The following is a 20,620-nucleotide window of genomic DNA, read 5'->3' as shown; positions in this document are numbered from 1 at the left end:
TGAAGGCAGGATCCTGAGTCTGGCCTTGAACTTATAATCCTCACTTCTCAGCCTCCACAACTGTTGGATTGTGGGGACATGCCGAAACGTACTCTTGCATGATAATGAAGGAATGAAGAAGGTACGGAGTGTGTGTGTGTGTGTGTGTGTGTGTGTGTGTGTGTGTGTGTGCGTATTACTTACTTTCCTAGAAAATGTGTATGTCTGGGTGGTTTTCCTACACGCATGTCAGTAAACCAAATGTATTCTGGTCCCTATGGAAGTCAGAAGAAGACAGTAGATCCCCTGGAGCTGGCATAACAGAAGGTTGTGTGCTGCCATGTGGGCAAATGGGATTAAACCCAGGTCTTCTGGGAGAGTAGCCAATGTTCTTTAACTGCTTATCCATCTCGCCGGCCCCAAGATAGTCATTTATTAAGTGTCCACTGTGTATCAGGCATCAGGCTTTGGAGTTAACCTGGTTATCTTATTTAACCTTCCTCAGCAGTGGTTTATAGATGAGAAAGAGGAATCACGGCGAGCAAGTCCAAGACGAGTGATTTCAATCAAGATTTGGCTAACTCCTCACGCCCGAGGATGTGTGTTTTTAACACGGTGCATGAAGAATATTAGAAGTTGCTTCAGATAAAAGATGAATGTAGTTTCCTTTTTGTGGATTGGAGTGAAAAATTCGATGTGTTAGGCTTAGACTCCTCTGACTGAATGCTACCTTTCATTCTTGCACTTAGATTCTGCTTGTTCATTTTATGCCTTGTGTGTTTATTTAATTAGCATGGTTACTTGCGTGTTGAAAAGGTTTTATTGGCGGGGGGTGGGAGGGTGGGAGGGCAATAGAAATTGTGCTCCCTGATGGCAGAAGCGGTCCAGTGTGAGTAGAGATGATTGCAAGCCTGACTTGGAGAGTCCATCAAGGTTGTTGACTTAGCAGTCATAGTGAAGGGTTAAAACGGGCTACTCCTTAATGCATCTGTTCAATTGGTGGTAACAGAAGCGTAGAGTGTACCATGTTTCTCACTCTGCTCTTAAAGGCACTTGCTTGTGCTCTGTCACTTGACTGTTAGTAACATGAGATCTAAAGGAGCTAGCTGATTATTTCCCCATAACTCTTAGCACATGTATACCGGGCGCCTACAATGTGATTTACTTAAAAGGCTACAAACAGAAAAAAAAAAAGCATCAGAGCTTCTTGGAATTTAATTTATCCCTTGATTATTAACCTGTCGTCAAGGACTGACATCCCAAATCAGAAAATACTACATATCGGAATGGCAGTAAATTTTAATGGTGAAGTTAATATCTCTTTCTGTCTTTTTTTTTTTTTTTTTTTTGCATGAAATATCTCTTGCCTTGCATGACAAATTAGAGAGTTGCTGGCGGTTTGTGGACCAAATGTTTGGGTACTTTGCCTGGGCTCATCTGTGCTGGTTTTAAATGAGAGTGTTTTCCTCCTCTGCCTGTTTCTCATCAGGGCTCATATATTCTTGCGTCCAAAAAGACTCTCTGATTTAGCTGTGAGGCTGATTTTATTGTAGGGATGTCTATGTAGTCTGTCATCACAAGCAGTTCTGGTGAAACTGCCCATGTTGTGCGTGTGTGTTGTGGCAATATGTTCAAATCTGATCTTTCTCAGATGCGTGTGTGAGTGCGCGCGGCTATTTTATAGCTGAAAAGAGACGCAGGCAGCAAAATCTGTGTGCCAGAATATGTTTCCTATTAGACTTTGTGAGACGGAATTATGGGTTAGAGTGGTGCTCTCATGAGGCCGCCTCGCGCACCCATCACTGGAAGACAGCTAACACCTTCCTTTGACTCACGTTTTCCAAGATTCCTTAGTGCTAAAAGACAAATTTCTTTTTGAAATGCAGAAATTAAAAGAATGTGGCACGAAGCATTTTTTTTATAGCTTTATTGAGTCTTGAGGGCAGATATATGGATTCCAGACAAAGCGCAATAGTAGACCAGGGCTTTACTTTCAAATGGCCTCACCAACACTTCCTGCTGGAGATTTACGTCCATGAGGAAGAACAGCTTTGAGAGTTGGGAGTGGGTTGGAGAGCTGTTTCTTTCTGTGACTCTTCTCTAACTAACCTACTCCACCTACTCCAGTCTCCTGGTTTGGCGCCTTATTATTGGGAGGACTGAGATGAAATAATGCATGTGCTCTGTGAATTTTGTTAATCTTAGTGTAAATATGAAGGACCATTGGCATTTTACTATGTCTGCCCGGTTAGCATTTGCACCTTTGTGGTGTTGGTCCCATTGGTTGGGTTGAGGTTCCCCTTCCTCCTTGGTAAGAACCTTGTCAGTTCTGGCATAACTGAACATAAGACATCTCTTATATCCCTATTTCTCTTCACAGAGAAGTTCAGCCTTTTAGGACAGACAGGGTTGTAGGTACAGTGTCAGAGAAATAAGGCCTGGGTATAAATATGCAGGCAGTGGGTAGGCTGTTGGCCTCTGTGGTGTACTTCTGTGGAATGGTCTGCAAGTGGCTCCATTACAGAATCACATACACAATAGAAATGTATTTATCTACGGTTTTGGATGCTAGAAACCAAGGTGGAGGTGCCAGGAGCTTTGCCTTCTCTGGTGGTGTTTGTCTTTATCATTTATAAGGCCTATTTCTCAAAATGTCTCCCCACAATCTTTCCTCTGTGCACTTCATGCTTCCCCAGTGTCTCTCCAGGTGGTGTCCAATTTTCTTTTATGTGGACCCCAATTCAGATTGTGTTAGGAACAACTTCGGAAGTCTCATTTTTAACTTAGTAACCATTTTCAATGTCCTTATCTCTGAATGTGTCACTCCCTGGGGTCCTGAGAGTCTCATGTACTTAGGGGAAAATGGGGAAAATACTCAGCTCATACTTGGCAGAGTAGTAGAAAAGTGGGTCCCCTCCTGGAATCTGGAGGGCAGACCTGATCTTTGCAGAACTGAGTCTCAGGCGAGACTCTTCAGTTCTCACCTTCAAGGCTGTCTGTCTTCACTGACTCGGAGCCACGGTTGGTGCTGCAGTGTTGAACTCGAGCACATTTTGTAAGGTGTAAAGTGATATAAACACAAAACGATGCCGTCAGTTGAATACCAGTGAGGATACATTGGCAACATTTGGGGAATTTAAAATGTAAAAATGTGAAGGCTCACTGCAGACACTTGGCTCAATCGACTTCTTGGCTATTCTTATTTTTTGGCTGAAGGAGAAGCAAGGGTAAAGAAAAGGTGGCTGGGTTAAGACTCACTTCAGAAAAGACAGAAAGCACAAAGATAAGCGGAACATCTGGATAGTTTAACGCGAACAGCTTCCTGTTGGTGACCCGGCCTTTTAAAAGTCCGTTTAGCTTTTCCCTTCGGTAACTGTTCCTCGTTTTCATGATCTGGCTAGGTTGATGGTGGGAGACTCTTGATCCTGACCCTAGCCAGTAGGCATTTTTCCTCTTTACCTGGGCCGTGGGGGACCAGGAACACTCCTCAAGGATGTGACTCTTTAAAAGAAGTGATATTATCCTTGGCAGATTGCGACATTCGCCATTATCTTCATCTATCTATTCTGAAAATGAGTGGTACTGTAATATGTACAGAGTAAGGACTGTAAGTGACAGGGCTTGTCCTCAGCAGTCCATGCATGCTTGTTCAGAGTATAGTTGGGTGCCTAAAATCTCGTGTGCAAAGACAACCTTCCTGTCCTCTTCAGGAGCTCATGGACCAAGACTGTGCTCAAAACAGAGATGTTGGAATCTCTCGGTTACACTTATATTCTCTCTTAGATTCCAGTAAATATCAAGTAGGTAGTTAAACAGCTCCCCTGAACTCCTACAGACAACCCCCCCCAACAGACACACGTTCTTTTGGAGACAGAATATCATTTGCAGCCTTTAGCTTGTGATATCTTTGCCTCAGCAGTCGGAACGGTGGGGTAAACTTGTGCTGTCATGTCCAACTAGACTACTAAGAAGTTTGAAAAATTATACGTGTTGAGTCACACTTGTTTTTTTAATTATTGCAATATATCACAAATACTCAAAAGCCATTTGTAATGGAAACTATGTTTTGTAAAACCAAAGAAATAAACTCTAAACTGTTTATCACCACTCATGCCACGTCACCTGTAAACCTGGCTACTTAGTAGGACGAACTGGGAGGGTAATGTGTTCCAGGCTAGCCTGGGCAACAGAAGGACAGGCAGTCCAGGCTGGACTCATGACTTGTGATGTTTGCCAAAGCTTTTCACATGCGTTTACAGGTGGGCACCACATGCCTGGCCTCTCCTATTTTGTGCATATGAAACTCTACTGACAAATTCACGATGCCTATAAACTTGAATGCTGAAATGATTCTTTTACTTGATTTAATAATGAGAGCATTCCAATGTGCCTCTTTAAAGCAGCTATCAGTTTCAGGAAAATTAGCAGGGTATACTTTTTAAGCTTTTAGTAGTGGCAGAATCAGTTTAGAATACTGAAAAAGAGACACTGGTCTCTGGATAAATTAGATACCGTCTCTTGATAAATTAGGAAGGTGTCATGTGCATATAGTGACCAAGTAAATGAATAGGAAACATTTTCGGTCATATAAGTTTCAAAGCAGTAGTAAAATTTCAAGATGTTCAGGAGATAGTATTTGAGCTGAGTTTTTTAATCAGTGGACTTGAACTTCTGGAGTACAGTATTCCTGATATCTTCCTGCTGTTAGCTTTTACTTTATTCTTGCTAAATAGTTTCCATGTAAATATCATTTAGAGACAGTTTCAACTTCCATGATCAGCTTTCTGTTGCAGGAATTAATTCTTTTCAGGGACAGTTAGAACCTTTTAGAAACCTACTGTAGAAAATTTGAATCGGCCACATTATTTTATCCAGAGAATTTAGGATTCTTCAAAAGCGTTTAGGCGGGAGTCTCACCCTGTGAGAAGAAAGGGTGCAGAGGAAGCAGTTTCGGGGTGAGGACAGAGTCGCCTTAGCTCTGGGAGGGTAACCTCTAATAATTTGGGTTTAGATTCAGACACAGCCTGAAACATCTTTAAATGGATTTCCAATTCTGGAAATGTTGGAGGATTGCAAGTTGGGGTAGGAGTGGATTTGCTGTTTACTTTCGGCTCACGAATGCTCTTTCATTGCATATGGGAAGAAGCTCTCAAACAAACGGAGGAGGAATTTGCTAAAAAAAGTACTCCTTTGGTTGCAAGGTCTACCTTAGTGGTCAGCAAACATACACTTTGTGCCTTTCCCACTCCAGCCTTTCGTCTTTAACTGTGAAACAGGCTCTTTCTCACATCTCGTGACCTTTCCCCCAGACAGCGCGATGGTGAGAATTTATTAAGTGGGAGTTGCTTATGAAGTTATCATTTCCTGACCTTGACAGGTTTACAGTCTAGTTGGAGGAGATCAAGAAGCAAACGAGCCAGCAGTTCCTGGTGTAATGATAAATGGCACCCGATTCTAGTGCCTCTCATTGTCCCTGGACCTTCAGACATCCCTGCCCAAGCAGTAGAGTGCTTTCCTACAAAATGCCCTTACTCTGTTGGATTCTTGAAATCCATCACTTATCCTCAAACCGAGACAGGATCAAGATGTTATAGTATTTTTTCCTCAGTCCCCTACCCTATTAGTCAAGTATTTGCATATTAACTGGAGCTTTCTAAAATATAATGGCTTATCCCTAAAGAGGGACTTTAATGAAGGGATTATAGGTTAAGTGGCAAATGCGTGCCAAAGACATTTAGGTAAAGCCAATTAGCCTGGTGGTTTTTCACGGTTAATTATCGTTGTGTGAGCAGGGGTTAGTGCTCAGAGTGAGTGAACTACTTTTAGATGAAAGCGATGATTCCCCACACACTTAAAACAATTTAGAAATTTTCTAAAGAGGTGAATGGAGCTTTTCATATTCGTCATCTCTAATTAGAATTTAGTTTATCAGATATGTCTTAGATACCTACTGTATGTTGGGTCTGCAGAAGTGAATGAGTTGTGTTCTCTTGTTTCTGATGCGTTGGCAGTATGTTGTGGGGTGGGGGAGATAAGGATTTGTTTCAAGAAGGAAAGTGAACCACACATAAAGATTACTGGGGTCACTGGTGGGAGTGGCACCCAGAAGAGGTCATGGCAGTTACTTCTGCTGTCCCATTCTTCCTTCCTGCTGCCTCTTCAAAGTCACCATACTTCTCTGTGCTTTGGAAATTCTGACTCTAGTTCTGGAAACGTGTCCCCAAGCTTGAGCCACTGCCTCATCGATCTCCTGACAGGACTGCAGGCTTCCATTCCACTTGCAAGTTTCTGACTTTCTGAAATGACGTGGGTTTGTTTTAGGTTTTATGTTGTGAGTATATTTTTTATTAAAAGAGCATTTGTCACACTCTGCTGTGAAATTCTGTGTATGTTTATTTACTTCCTCTGTTAGGCTGAATATTACTCTAGGTCTGGAATTTTTGACTATCTTGCACAGCGTTCTATCTGTTCTGCATTTGACAGTACCTACCCCATGAACAGCTCGATGAATAACCAAGCAGGTGAATACTTTCTTTGACAGAATCAGTCTTTTTAATTGGGTGATGATGTTCTATTGGGAATTGAAAAGGGAATATTAAACACACCCATGTGCCACTCCACACACACATACACACACACACACACCTCTCTCTCTCTCTCTCTCTCTCTCTCTCTCTCTCTTTCTCCCCCTCCCTCCCTCCCTCTCCTACTTGTTCCTTCTGAAACACATCTTATATACCATCCCGTTTCAGATCCTTGGTCCTTGTCCTAGGAAGTCAGTATTATTAATGGGAATGCATTAGTACCCAAAGCCAAATGCAAATTCAGTGAGACACAGTAACCATGAAGTCCTTTTCATGTAGTTTCCAAATTAGTATGCTATAGTGGAAAGATGTAATAATTGGAGGAAAAACAGTCCTGTGGCCCAGGAGACAAATGGTTTGAGCCAATGAAAGCATGCTGGGGACATTGATTGACATTGGGATGTCTATGTAGAAATAGTAAGAGATTGACCTAGGAGGTTGTGAATGCTGGCTGTAACGGGATTTCCTTCCTTCCTTCCTTCCTTTCTTTCTTTCTTTCCTTCTTCCCTTCTTTCTTTCTTTCTTTCTTTCTTTCTTTCTTTCTTCCTTTCTTCCTTCCTTTCTTCCTTTCTTTCTTTCTTCCTTTCTTTGTCTTTCTTTCTAATGAAAAGGAAAAGGGCACGATAAGGGATTTCTAGAGAGTGAAGGTGGAATTCAAGTTATATTTCTGGAACGTTTTTAGCTCCTAGCATACATAATGGATCAAAGTGAGAAGGCAGACAGCAGGCATAGCTATTGAGTTCCCTTTAGCAATGTTTATTGCATGGCTAGGATATATTGGCCACGGAAAGAAAGGGACATAATTGTGTCCCTGAGGGGACCTATAGACTAACGAAGGGAGGATCCAAATGGCTAGGCAAGTCTAGTAAGCATGCTGAGTAGCACACGCTAAAAATAATGGAAGCCTGAATAAGGATTTTAGAAAAGATAGAAAAGGTGGATTCAAGGGATTTTCAGATGTGGTGGAAAGCTTCAAAATATCCTTAAACAATTTTAAGGAAGAGATGAAGAGGCAAAGAGAGAAGGGGCCCTCATGTGCAACCTCCAGTTCAGTGATGAAGTGACGATAGCATTGAACGTGGGGACTGTGTAAGATGGAGATGGTTTGTAGGAAAAGTGTGTGTGGATGCAGTCTCAGCAAATAGAAGGCAGGGAAAGAGCAATCGTGCTGTTATAGGGGAAGTAAATAACGAATGCTATGCGGTGTAGCACTGTTGATTGCGTGTGTGAGAGAGACTAACGTCTCTCGGAGGAAGCGGCATCTGTTGGCTTTGGGCACAGCTGGTTCCAACTTTACCCAAAAGGGTCCCTTTCCCTGTTTGCTCTGGTTTCTGATAACATAAGTTGGCCTTATTCTCAGACAGATCCCACCTCCAAACAATGCCAGGATTTCATCTCATTCTCAAAATACGATAGCCGTTCTCAGTGGATTATTGGCACTGTGTTGACTTCGATCGTGTGGCTCTCCATTCATTCAGTTGTGTGGCCAGGGATGGAGATGAAGAGCTGTAGTGCACTGAGGGACAGGGTTCCAAGACTTTTCCTTGGGTCCTGAGGGCAGCCTTGTCCTAATCTGTACGAGCTGAGAGTAAGTAGGAGCTGTTTTCTAAAGGCAATAACAAGGCCCCTAGCTCAGCAGGGCTGGGTCTGCAAACCCAGCAAGTGTCTCTGTTATCCACTGAAGTGACACTGCTTGATGTGCTCCTTGCTTGGCCCTTGCTGAGAAGGGTTGTTCTTCCCCGCAAAGTGTACGTCATCAGGAAGTAAAGGTACTTTGTATCCATAGAGAAGTGAGGACTCCATTACTCATCCTTCCATATAGGTAGGTATGGGCAGTATTCAGGAGCAATGGCTCGGGGGTAAAAGCCTGATGACCTGAGTTTGATCCCTGAGGCTTCTGTAGCTTGCTTCTGTGATGCCAGTGTTCATCTGGGAAACAGAAGCAAAGGCAGGAGAATCCCGTTGGCATATGCAAGGGAAAAGCACAAACCAGCCTCCCCAACCAAGCAGTAGTAAGAGAGACCCTGTCTCAGAAACAAGGCGCCAAGTGGGGGGGGCAACTTCCCAAAATTGCCCTCTGACCTCAATACTCTTACTGTATTTGTGGCTACATGATCTACATATGAGTTACCTTTGAATGTCGTGGTGTGTTTGTGTAGGCCAGAGTCCAACATTTGGGAGGCGGGTTCTTGTCTTCTACCATGGGATCCTGGGATCTAATTCAGGTAGTCAGGTGTATGCATCAAGCACATTTGTTTTTTACCTTCTGAGGCATCTCACCAACTTACAGCCGAAAGGAGCTGAAGTACAATTTTGATTCTCATAGTCTGACAACTATAAACTCTAGTAAGGGTTGAAAGTAACATTGTTTGCATGGATACTAGCATTAGTGGTTTGGGGTTAGTGTTGGGGGGTGGTCACCATGACAACAACTTACACAGATGTATGTGCGTGTGTGTGTGTGTGTGTATACATATATATATATGTATATATATAAATATATATGTATGCACAGTTGTACGTATGTTGTATTCCCCATACTTGTGCCACGAGAATATCCTTTACACATACACTTTGGGGCAAATGTACACATGTCATTTGCACGTATGTCATGTAACACGTGCTGCACATAGGAGTGTACATTGGGTTTATTTCTCATGGGCATCCGACAAGGCAATTCCAGATATCTTTAGCTTACAAAAGAGAATGCCAAGGCATTGAGAGGCAAGGGTACACCATGCTGCCCTTTCAGTCAGTGTGTGTGCAGTTGGATCCAGAACATGTTTCCTGTCCGTACTCCTCTCCTTTCTCCCACTCTTTCCTCTCCATCCGGGAATCCTGGGTGCTACACATAGGGTCTGCCACTGAGATGCATCCTGAGAACCATTTTCTTAGGCCGTCTTATTTCAGCATAAATACATCTTTTATCATATTGCTGAAACGTGGTGAGTTAACAAAAGGCCTTCCTTCCTTCCTTCCTTCCTTCCTTCCTTCCTTCCTTCCTCCCTCCCTCCCTCTCTTCCTTCCTTCCTTCCTCCCTCCCTCCCTCCCTTCCTTCCTTCCTTCCTTCCTTCCTTCCTTCCTTCCTTCCTTCCTTCCTTCCTTCCTTCCTTCCTTCTCTTGCACAGCAGATTTTAATCTATTACAAAGTTGTTTTTCTACTCTCCCTGCTTCAGTGCTTGGCCTTTCCGTACATTTCAACACACAGCAGAGGCAGGGCATTCTACTTTTGCGGGCTGGAACATCATTCTGCTCTGAAGGACTAATGGGCACCACTTGTGAGGGTGCTTGCCATGGAAAAGGTCAGCAGGTGGGAGAAATATCGGCGTGAACCTGTACTCAACAACAGGTGAGGTACACCATCTGTCAGATTTATAGCACTGCTGGCCTTTGTCAACAGCAAAAACAGGGTAACAAATTACCAAAACCAGAAGCAGATTAAGATCTCTGTGCTACCTGGAGAGACTGGATCTTTCTGCTTCAAAGAAATGCTGCCTACAAGTGCTTCTCTCCCACCTCTGCTACTCTGACCCCCAATGCCCCACCCCCTACCCTGCTCAGATATGGAAAGTTTTCGGATTCGTTAATATCATTCTGCATTTTCTGATACCAGCTCCTGCAGGCAGCGTCAGACCAGCATGTAATTCTGTTTGGTGTTAAGGTGTTTCATTAGCTGTGAAATAGCAGAAGTCGTTTTCACCGTTTCTATTTTGGACTCATAGGAGAAAATGCAAATGGATCAAACTCTATTTTGCTTAGTGTCAAATGACTACTCCTCCTCCTGGCAGAAGATCAATCAGATTCTATTAAGGCCCCTTTGGTCTGTCTTCCTGGATGCAGTACTGAGTGGTGTCGCAGGTGTGACGTGACGTATATATTAAAGTCCACTGCAATTGTATAATATTCTGTGATCTTTTTGTAATACATTTCATTGGGTAAAGAAGAGTCCTGCTTAGGCTGATAGCACACGTCTTCATCATGCAGGTGCATCCCGTAATCTAGTGTGTTCTACACAGAGGCGAGGTATGTCCTGGTACTTCTGTTTTGCTTTAGGACCACTGTTTGCCCTTTAATTTCTTTTCCTTAAAGATTGGTTGATGTGCTTCAGAGTTTTTCCCCTGTGAAAGCCTAGGACTTCCTAATCTTGTCCCTTGTTCTGAAATTCTCATTTGGTGAGGGGCAGACGTAGTTTATGGCTGCTGGCTGCAGGTTACCAGGTTTCCTGCTATCCTGTTAAGAAATTCCAGCTGCTTTGAGCAGATTTTTTCAGGTTGCTTCACTCTTTTTATCTCAGAAAGCTTTTACAGAGTTGCTCAAACATCTTAGACTAATTGGGTCAGGGAAGACCATTTTCCACCCTTCTTAGACTGTCCATTGCAAGGGCGAAGCATTGCCTTAAATAATGTATTTCCTCGCTTTTCTGGCTGTATTAATAAGACCCCTCCCCCACTCCAAGATGCTTTGCCCTGAGCTCTGAGGCTCTCACATAGACACTTCAGTGGTTCTGCATTGATACTAGGGATATACACGTCACTGTCGCGGTTAATGTCTAGCATGACCCAGTCAAGCTTCATTCTGAATTACTTGAAATCTGCTCTCTGACAACACTGTTTGGCAGTATGTCAGTTTTTCATATTTCTTTTAAATTTTAATTATAACCCATCCAGTCTTAAGCAATTACTTCTGGGTTAGACTCCTGATGAATGTCATAGCAGGGTGTTTTAATTTAATGGATCCAGAAAAAAAAAACATCTGTTTCTAATATTTTAAAAGCCAATTTATATGGAAATTCATTTCATATACAGTCGATACACGGAGACTTGAAAAATCAAAATGGAAAATCAAACAACTGTGGTGTCGTCGGCCTTCCATTAACAAAGGGATTTGCTGTGTCTGGGCTCAGCTGCTGCTACTAGTTAACACTCCCAGAATCGTGCCTTAGGAGGACTAGCAAGGTAGTCTTAGAGAAACAGGACAGTTACCTCAGAGCTAGCATCTACCAGGACAGCAGGTCATTGTTCTCTGATCCTCTGATCACATTCGCTGGTTGTATGCAACTTTTGTTCTGGGCTGTGGTGTCTATTGCAACTCAGTGGTAGTTCCTATGTAACAGGAGGTGCCCAGGAGAGGGGAGGTTAAACTTCTAGCTTTAAGATGCTTTCTGGGGGGTTGGGGATTTAGCTCAGTGGTAGAGCGCTTGCCTAGCAAGCACAAGGCCCTGGGTTCGGTCCCCAGCTCTGAAAAAAAAAAGAAAAAAAAAAAGATGCTTTCTGGAAGGCAGCATCCATGGCCCTGGCACATGTATAGCAGAGGTCTGCCTTGTCCGGCCTCAGTGGGAGAAGATGTGCCTTATCCTCAAGAGTCTTTAGACCCCAGGCAGTGGGGAGGTCTTGGATGCAAGGGGGGAGTAGGAGTGGGATGAGGAACTGTGGGAGAGGGACTGGGAGGAGGAACAATGCTGGAATGTAAATAAATAAAATTAAAAAAAATAAAACGATGGCTTCTGGAAGGGATAGATCAAAGTTGGTCACATGAGAGAGAGAGGGAGAAACATATTCCCAGCCCCAAACATTCTATTACGATGAATGAGAAAAAAACTTATATTTGGGGAAAGCATGAAACTTTTTACTTTTTTCCCTTTTATTGGATATTGTATTTACATTTCAAATGTTATCCCCTTTCCCAGTTTCCTCTCCAGAAACCCCCTATCCCATCCTACCTCCCCTTGCTTCTAGGAAGGTACTCCCCCCAACATCAACTCCCTCCAGCCTCCCTGCCCTGGCATTCCCCTACACTGAGGCATCGAGCCTTCACAGGACCAAGGGCCTCTCCTCCCTTTGATGCCTGACAAGGCCATCCTCTGCTACATATGTGGCTGGAGCCATGGGTCCCTCCATGTGGTTTGGTTGGTGGTTTAGTCTCTGGGAGCTCTGGGGGGTCTGGTTGGCTGATATTGTTGTTTCTTCCTATGGGGCTGCAAACCCCTTCAGCTCCTTCAATCCTTTCTCTAACTCCTCCATTAGGGACCCCGTTTTCAGTCCAATCGTTGGCCACGAGCATCTGCCTCTGAAACTTTTTCTATTGTAAAAGACAAATTTGTATTAAGACAAAATTTTAAGAGATCAGTCTTTGTACTGAGCATCTAGAAACATTAATATTTCATAAATTTACATTATTAATATTTTATACATATACATTAATTTACATAAAGAACTAGCATAGCGATATATATCTACACTATAATAGATAACTACCAATAGCTTATAGCTACTGTCAATTCTAAAATCCACATATGCCTGATTTAAGAATTCAGTGGTTTACTAGTCTTCAGTCTTTATGATGAAGGTGTCTGTTTTTGTTTTGTTTTTAAGGACTTTACTTTGATCCTTCTAAAACGCCCAAGCAGTCACAGTGCTAGACTAGTTGAGAAGTTTTCAGTTTTGGAGCTTTGCCCTCCTGCCTTTTAACCCAGGGGTCTCTCGTATTCTGATGGGAGAGTAGATACCCCAGGAGTACAAAAGAATCCAGATATATCTTTTTTGACTGGGAACTATAATAGCACAGAAGAGGAATTTCCTAAACAGAATCACTTATGTGCCATCTTCAACATAGGAATTCTACCCTCTTAGGGCTATTGATTATTTCATACAATTTTGAAAATTTAGAGCAATTTTATAATATATTTTGATCATATTCTTGCTCCTGATTCTTTCCACTGCCCACCCAATTTCATGTTTTTTGATCTCTTAACATAAATCAAAAGAAAAATGAAACAAAGACACACACACACACACACACACACAGAGGAGGAGGGAGGGGAGAAAAGAGATGGGAGAAGGGAGAGGGAGAGGAAGTGTGAGAGGGAGATCATGGCATATCTTGTGTTGAATAGCTAGTCATGAACATGAGGCCTGCCTTGGATTCGGGTTGATATAAACAGTGCCATTCCACTGAAGAAAATTCATTTTTTTTCTCTCCCGGTATCACTGAGTTGAAAATTACTTCTTGACTGTGCCTATATCGCTTTCTCTGGCTAGAATTCTGTCTGGCTTGACATAGTCTAAGGTTATTGGCATCATTAATAACGAGAATCAGGTATGGGTTGTATCTTTAGAATCAGGCCATAAGTCCAAGGAAAATGTGGTTGGTTATTTCTAAACATTTCTTCCAATACAGAACCAGTACCTTATAGGTAAGAAACTATTGTAGCTCTCAGGGTTTGTAACTGGGTGACATTGATGGTGATTATTTTTCTCCTTCAATAGCATGTAAAGTACCTTCCAGTGGTATGAATGATGGTCAGTAGGAGCAAAGCTTCTAGTTGAGCACTGGCTCTATTTCTCCATGTTTGATGATAGAAGTACGTATCTTTAGCAACTGGATTTGACCGTCAGGTTGTGAGGCTAAAGAGTCTTGATGGTCGCCTTCTCTGACCTATCCTCCTATACCTCTCTCCATTGAACCCTCCTATTCTAATTTCCTGTTTTCCCTTTGTAACATTATATTCTGTTTCCCCTTTCTTGGAAGATTCCCTTCTCCTTCATGGTTTTTACCTACCACATTTGATTATTTAATATTTGTCCTGATATTACATTGAACATTTCATCAGGGTCATTCTGAACGAGGATTGCTGAAATCTCCCACTGACGAAATAACTACATGGTCTTTCAAGTAGACACTAAAGCAAAGATAATCATTAACAATTTTATATTTTCATAGCTACTCAAATGTCCCCAGTGGTGTATGGATTACATCTTGAAAAACTCAGAATTGTAAAAACACAAACTAGGGTACTCTCACGTTACTATTCCAAACACGGCATGGCTCTGAACCAGTTGTTAGTTTATCTTTCTCATCCACCCGAGAGAGGATGATAGTTAGGTATCAGATAATAGCAATGTTTGGTCAGCGTTGTTCTGATGTTTAAATGAGAAGTTGCAGCCAAGGGAACCCGTGTGTATGATGGACAGTAAGTATCTAGTAAAGAGTAGGTCCTTGCTTCTCGGCATTTATATGGAAGTAGGAAGCATAGAACCCTGGGAATGCATTCGAGTCAGGTGGCAGTGCAGCATCCTTAGGACTTTCACAGCGATAGCAATGCCTGTGAAAGTGTAGAAAGGGGAAAGGCTGTAGTGTAAATAACGGTAGACAGGGGGAGAGCCGTCTCACCTCATCCTTCCGGCTCTCTTTGCCACATCTTCTTTGTGATTCACAGGCCAGCAGCAAGGACACCATTGGTGACCATATCATTGTATGGGATCTCTGCTTTCTCCCGTGTCTTCTTCCTCCATCAGAGCCATCTTTTACTCTGGTACTCAGGTGGTGTGTGGATATGAGGAGCACTCCTCTAAGGGCCTGGTACTTATCTCTTCTTAGGAGGTACCGATGCTGGATCTGGATGCATCCCAGAGGGGAGCAGTACCCAGGCCATCTTTGAATTGCAGTTTCACGCAGCTGTCAACCAGGAGCCTAAAGGCTGTGTTTATTTATTTATTTTTATTGGATATTTTTTATTTACATTTCAAATGTTATTCCCTTTCCCCGTTTCCCCTCCAGAAGTCCCCTATCTCATCCCCCTCCTCTTCTTCAATAAGGGTGTTCCCCCTCCCAAACCACCTCCCCTTATCCCCTCCTCAACCTAACATTCCCCTACACTGGGGGTTCCAGCCTTGGCAGGACCAAGGGCTTCTCTTCCGATTGGTGCCCAACAAGGCCATCCTCTGCTACATATGCAGCTGGAGCCACGGTTTGTCCATGTGTACTCTGTGGTTGGTGCTTTAGTTCCTGGGAGCTCTGGTTGGTTGGTATTGTTGTTCTTATGGGGTGTGAGCCCCTTCAGTTCCTTCAGTCCTTTCTCTAAGTCCTCCGATGGGACCCTGTTCTCAGTTCAATGGTTTGCTGCTAGCATTTGCCTCTGTATTTGTCACGCTCTGGCTGAGCATCTCAGGAGAGAGCTATATCAGGCTCCTGTCAGCATGCACTTCTTAGCATCAGCAATATTGTCTGGGTTTGGTGGCTGTATGTATATGGGCTGGATCCCCAGGTAGGGCAGCCTCTGAATGGCCATTCCTTCAGTCTCTGCTCCAAACTTTGTCTCTGTATCTCCTCCTATGAATAGTTTTGTTCCCCCTTTTAAGAAGGACTGAGCCAACCGCACTTTGGTCGTCCATCTTCTTGAGCTTCATGTGGTCTGGGAATTGTATCTTGGGTAATTCGAAGGCTGTGTTTAAAACCAGAGTTGTGCAAGGGCTTCAGACCTATTCCTTGGAAGCTGCCCCAGGAGGCTGAAAAGTGATAAAACATTTGTATTTTCACTTGTTCTCCAAAGACTGTGTCTCTCAAGGGACAACCTTCTTAGGATGGCAAAGCAGCCTTTTCTGTCCCTTTAGCAGGGATTAAGGGGATGATCTGGGTTCAGGCTCTGTGTACTGGAAATTCTACCACAAAGTCTGTAATGGCAGGCTTTGAGGAAGACAGTGTCTCATCAACATGTTTCCTTTTTTGTTGTGTTGCTTTAATTTTATTTCACTTTTAATTTATTTTGTTTTTCAGCCGTGCTATCAAGACTAATCAGGACCTGCTGCCAGAAACCCCCTGGACCCACATTTTCTATAATGATTTCTGGGGGACTCTTCTAACCCACAGTGGTAGCCACAAATCCTACCGGCCGCTCTGCACTCTTTCTTTTCGACTGAATCATGCCATCGGAGGGCTGAATCCCTGGAGTTATCACCTTGTCAATGTCCTGTTGCACGCGGCCGTCACCGGCCTCTTCACACGCTTCTCCAAGGCCCTGCTTGGGGACGGATACTGGACTTTCATGGCGGGCTTGATGTTTGCCTCGCACCCCATTCACACGGAGGCAGTGGCGGGCATCGTGGGCCGGGCAGACGTGGGCGCCAGTCTCTTTTTCCTCCTGTCCTTGCTCTGCTACACCAAGCACTGTTCTACAAGAGGCTACTCAGCCAGAACTTGGGGCTGGTTCCTGGGGACAGGACTGTGCGCTGGATGCAGCATGCTGTGGAAGGAGCAAGGAGTGACCGTCCTCGCAGTTTCAGCCGTTTATGACGTCTTTGTCTTCCACAGGCTGAAGATGAGGCAGATTCTTCCTACCATTTACAAAGTAAGTGGTCGTGACTTCTGTAGCATTTCATTATTGAGTCCTCTATGTGTTTGATCCTTTGCTGCCATTAAAGAAAAAGACAGATTTGTCCTTCTTCAAGCAGAATTTAAAACTTTGTCTTCCCTTGGGTAGAGCACATGTTTTTGACCTTTCTCTACCAAACCAGGTTTGGTATTTTATCATCACTGCTTATTTTATTTCTGAATGTCTATCTGTGATTCTTAAGCTGGCAAGATAGTAATTTTGCCTTGTAAAGTTGCACACATCTTGACTGGATTCAGTTCTCTCTCTCTTTTTTTTCTACCTTTTTGCCAAATTTAATATGATCCAGTATTTGACTGTGATGCATATTAGTAAAAATAACACAGCTGATGACTCAGCTAGAGGCTGGCATCTGTGGAGGGGAAACCCTGTGTTGTTTGTTAATAGGACCATTCCTGACTTTTGAAAACATCCCTCTCGGTGGTATTGGGAAGACAGATGTTTAAACAGTCACTCATGGTCCCCTTCCCTTTGTTTTACAATGTGTAAGAACAGAAGAGGCAAAACACGGAGTGGTTATTCTAAGCTTTACCCTCAGGCCAATTAAGACCTTGACTTCCAGGGATAACATTCGTGGTGATTTTAAATATAACATTGTTCCAAGGTTGAGGAGTACTTTCCGGATCACCTTTTCCTTAAAGAGACCAAGCATTTTTTTTTTTTCTGGCATAACAGAGGTATATAAGTACTTTTATCTATCCAACATTCACTCATAATGAACTATAAATAAATTTATTTACTAACAGTTCTTCAGCATGCAGTTAACTCACCATTTATTTGAGCCAATAGAACTTGCAGAGGAATGAGATGGCTGTGCTAGTCTATTTTCACACACAGTGTTAAGTCATGGCTAAATATTAAACACGACAGGACACAGGAAAGTCTTCCGGGTTTTTTTCAGATCTGTTTGATAAGTTGAGTTCATTGTCAAATGTTAAGGACTCTAAGTTACATACCTACTTAGCCCAGACATAGGTTTAATGCCAGTATGCACGTTGTTACAAACTCGTGTAATTCTCACAACATTTTTCTAATGAAATTCCACACAGCAGCTCAAACAACAGATTTCAAAATCAAATATTCTAACCCAGTACTGTTCAAAGGTAGCCTAAGGTGTCTATGCACTGAAGAACGATGTAGGAAAATTTTCGTGTTTTTTTTTTTTATTTTTTGGAATCTGTTGTTATACTTTTGAAAGAGCAATAAATCTTAGTACATGTGGTGAGCACATCGAAGTCCCAGCAGTCGTCTCAGATTTGAGTGGTAACATCTCAGGCGTCATTTCTTTGCATGAGATGAAATGAGTATGTTGTATACGGTGAACAAGGCTCCCGCGGATTCACGAGGTCCAACACTAGTCGTGCAACACAGGCGAGTGGTGTCAGAAGCACCCCAGTTTTCTCCATGTAAATCGGAAGTAATTTTAACTGCTGTGCATCCGGATACCTTTCTCTCCTGCAGAGCCTGTAGCAACCCTTACATTGAGGATCAAGGGCCATACTCTAAGACACTATGTGCAGCTCATAATGAACAGTCTCAGGGGCAAGGGCACCTTGAGAAACTGCCTGCCTTCCTATCTCTTTACCCAGAACTGACCTTTGGTTTGGAAAAGATTAAATACTCTGTGCTATGGTATAGAAATGTCAGTCGTTTTAGGCGTGTCACCACATTTCTTTTGGACATAAGAGAGGGCATTTATAAAATTGACTAATGATCCCTGAACATATGTAGCAGACCAGATGTGGTATTTGGTTTCATGCTGGTTCCCCAGTAGCTGAAGCTGGGGCTTACCCTGACTCTGTTGCCTGCTTGTGGATCCTGTTTCCCTAAACTGGACTGTCTTGTCTGACCTCAGTGAGAGTGGCTATACCTAGTCCTGCAGTGACTTGAGGTGCCAGAGTTGATATGGAGGTGGGGGAGGGGGTTAAAGGATGGTGAGGGATCATGTGAGGAGGAATTGGGAGGAGAATGAGGTGCAGATGTAATGTGAATAAATAAATTAATCGGATAAAAGAACGAAGGAGAAAAGGAAAGAGGTGGGATGGGGAAGGAAGGACTGAGGAAGGAAAATTTAAAAAAAAAAAGAAAAAGAAGTAACATAGATTGGTTGAAATAAGAGTCTTCTTGTATTGCCCTGCAAGGCCTTGAGTGGGCCCAGCCGATCCTCCACCTCAGCCTCTGGAGCAGCTGGGAGTAGAAACCCACTCAACCACACCCAACAAGCTGTAGGCTATGGTTGTAGACACAAAGAAAATGACAGGTCTTTCTTGTTTTGCCTATTTTTCCCTCTCCCAAGTTTCCCTTTGCTTAAAATTGAATTGTAAGGAAAACGTGGATGGGAAAAAACTAAAACATTTTATTATTATCATTATTTAAGATTTTGATTTTATGAATGAAGGTGTATGTATCTTTGTGGTACTCATCCTTTGAGCTTATGGAAGCCAGAAGAGGGTGTAGGATCTCCTAGAGCTGGTGTTACAGAGGTAATTGGGACCCAAGTTCCTGTCTTGCTGATTTAACAGCAAATGCCTTTAACCAGTGAGCCATCTCCTCAGCCCAGTTCTTATTTATTAGCTGTCATCTTAAAAAATATACTCAGTATGCAGTGTGTGTGTGTGATCCCTGCTTTTATTGTACCCAGAAGGGACGATAGCCTTCTCACTTAGAACTCAAGAATTAAGGCTTAATGAAGTTCCTTTGTGATTTCATTTAAATTTTGTCACTTTAAAGAAAATTCTGCCTAGAGTTTGATGCCAGAAAACAAAGTATGGCTTTCAATTTCAAATCCCCTTTAATTATTACAAATCCACCTGTATGATGTCATCAACAATATCAAACTGTTCTGCAATTCTAAAAGAACAAGGCACTTCCTGATTCTTGTCTTTATGGGGACACAGGTTCTGCAGGTTTTGGATCTCCCGTTGATAGCCTGTAAGCACTGAGTTTTTACTTATGCACAGTTTCCTTTTCTCTAGCTCATTATTTTAGTATTTTAATTCAGGACCACCTTTAAAGATGCTTGACGTTCTCTTTAGAAAAATTTTCAGTTTTCCTAGCATATTTTCAAGGGCTGGGTTATTTACTATTAAACTCCTTACTTTAAGAATATTTTAGACAATAATTGTGATGTATATAGAAAATTATTTGTTTTTGTAACATTAAAATTCATCTGAGCTTTCTGTGCTTCTTCTGTCAGCCTCATGTTATGTAACTGTTGCTTAAGAGAACTGAAAAGCCTCTTCCAGAGGACTTCCTCAGAGAGTGTCCCCATGTTTTGGGAGAGAGCTTTATAGTTTTGATGGTGCAGGGTTCTGGGTTGTTCTGAAATATATACTGTACACACACACATACTGAGAGAGAGAGAGAGAGAGAGAGAGAGAGAGAGAGAGAGAGAGAGAGAGAGCACTCCTACCTCAAAGGCATAAATAGAGTCTATTCTGAAGCCAAATTTGAATGGCAGTGCCCTGTGAACACAGATTTTAAGTTACACCAGATTCAGAGTTCCAATGTGAAAGCAGCTTCTTGAAATGTAATCATTGACAAAATAAGGGAATCCATAAATCAAGACACTTTTGTTAATTCAAGGCACCTTGTTAATAGGTTGATGGAGACACCTGAGGTGGGCTACAGCAAGATGGGAGACTCTGCTCTATGGTTTCAGAGGATGTCTGGTGACATTCTTAGTTTTTGGGTGGGTGGGAACTAGTGGTCTCTTAATAGATTCCAAAAGTTTTTTGTCTATTAGACAGAGGATGTTAATTTCTATCTGGAGGAGGTCGATTCAGGAGGCTAAAGATAGCCAGAGCTAAGGTAATTAGTGTCTAGACTCCCCACTTCCCAACGCTCCACCTCGCTGCAGATCAGTATTTGCAGACACATGGTTTATTCCAGG

General features: G+C 42.7%; 1 protein-coding gene and 1 long non-coding RNA gene across 7 annotated transcripts in view; one reads left to right on the top strand and one right to left on the bottom strand.

The window, feature by feature from the left end:
* The window catches only part of Tmtc2 (transmembrane O-mannosyltransferase targeting cadherins 2), a 414,906-nt gene that overhangs the window by 154,360 nt on the left and 239,926 nt on the right, over positions 1-20,620 (top strand). For all 4 annotated transcript variants that reach the window (NM_001171177.2, XM_039078704.2, XM_039078703.2 and 1 more), the window contains exon 2: positions 16,116-16,686. In NM_001171177.2, the coding sequence (NP_001164648.2) occupies positions 16,116-16,686 (571 nt within the window). The remainder of the gene's footprint in view (positions 1-16,115; positions 16,687-20,620) is intronic.
* On the bottom strand, positions 6,938-16,435 carry LOC134479680 (uncharacterized). Of its 3 annotated transcripts, XR_010053284.1 has the most exons (3): positions 16,297-16,435; positions 7,935-8,492; positions 6,938-7,163 (listed from the first exon to the last, which is right to left on the bottom strand). It is a non-coding gene; the product is annotated as an uncharacterized LOC134479680 (long non-coding RNA). The 3 variants fall into 3 exon arrangements; XR_010053286.1 differs by having other exon boundaries at positions 6,938-8,492; XR_010053285.1 differs by lacking the exon at positions 7,935-8,492 and having other exon boundaries at positions 16,297-16,434.

Source organism: Rattus norvegicus, chromosome 7 (assembly GCF_036323735.1).
Source record: "Rattus norvegicus strain BN/NHsdMcwi chromosome 7, GRCr8, whole genome shotgun sequence".
Classification (NCBI taxonomy): Eukaryota; Metazoa; Chordata; class Mammalia; order Rodentia; family Muridae; genus Rattus; species Rattus norvegicus.
The sequence above is the reverse complement of the archived record's forward strand: the minus strand, read 5'-3'. Positions and strand labels throughout refer to the sequence as shown.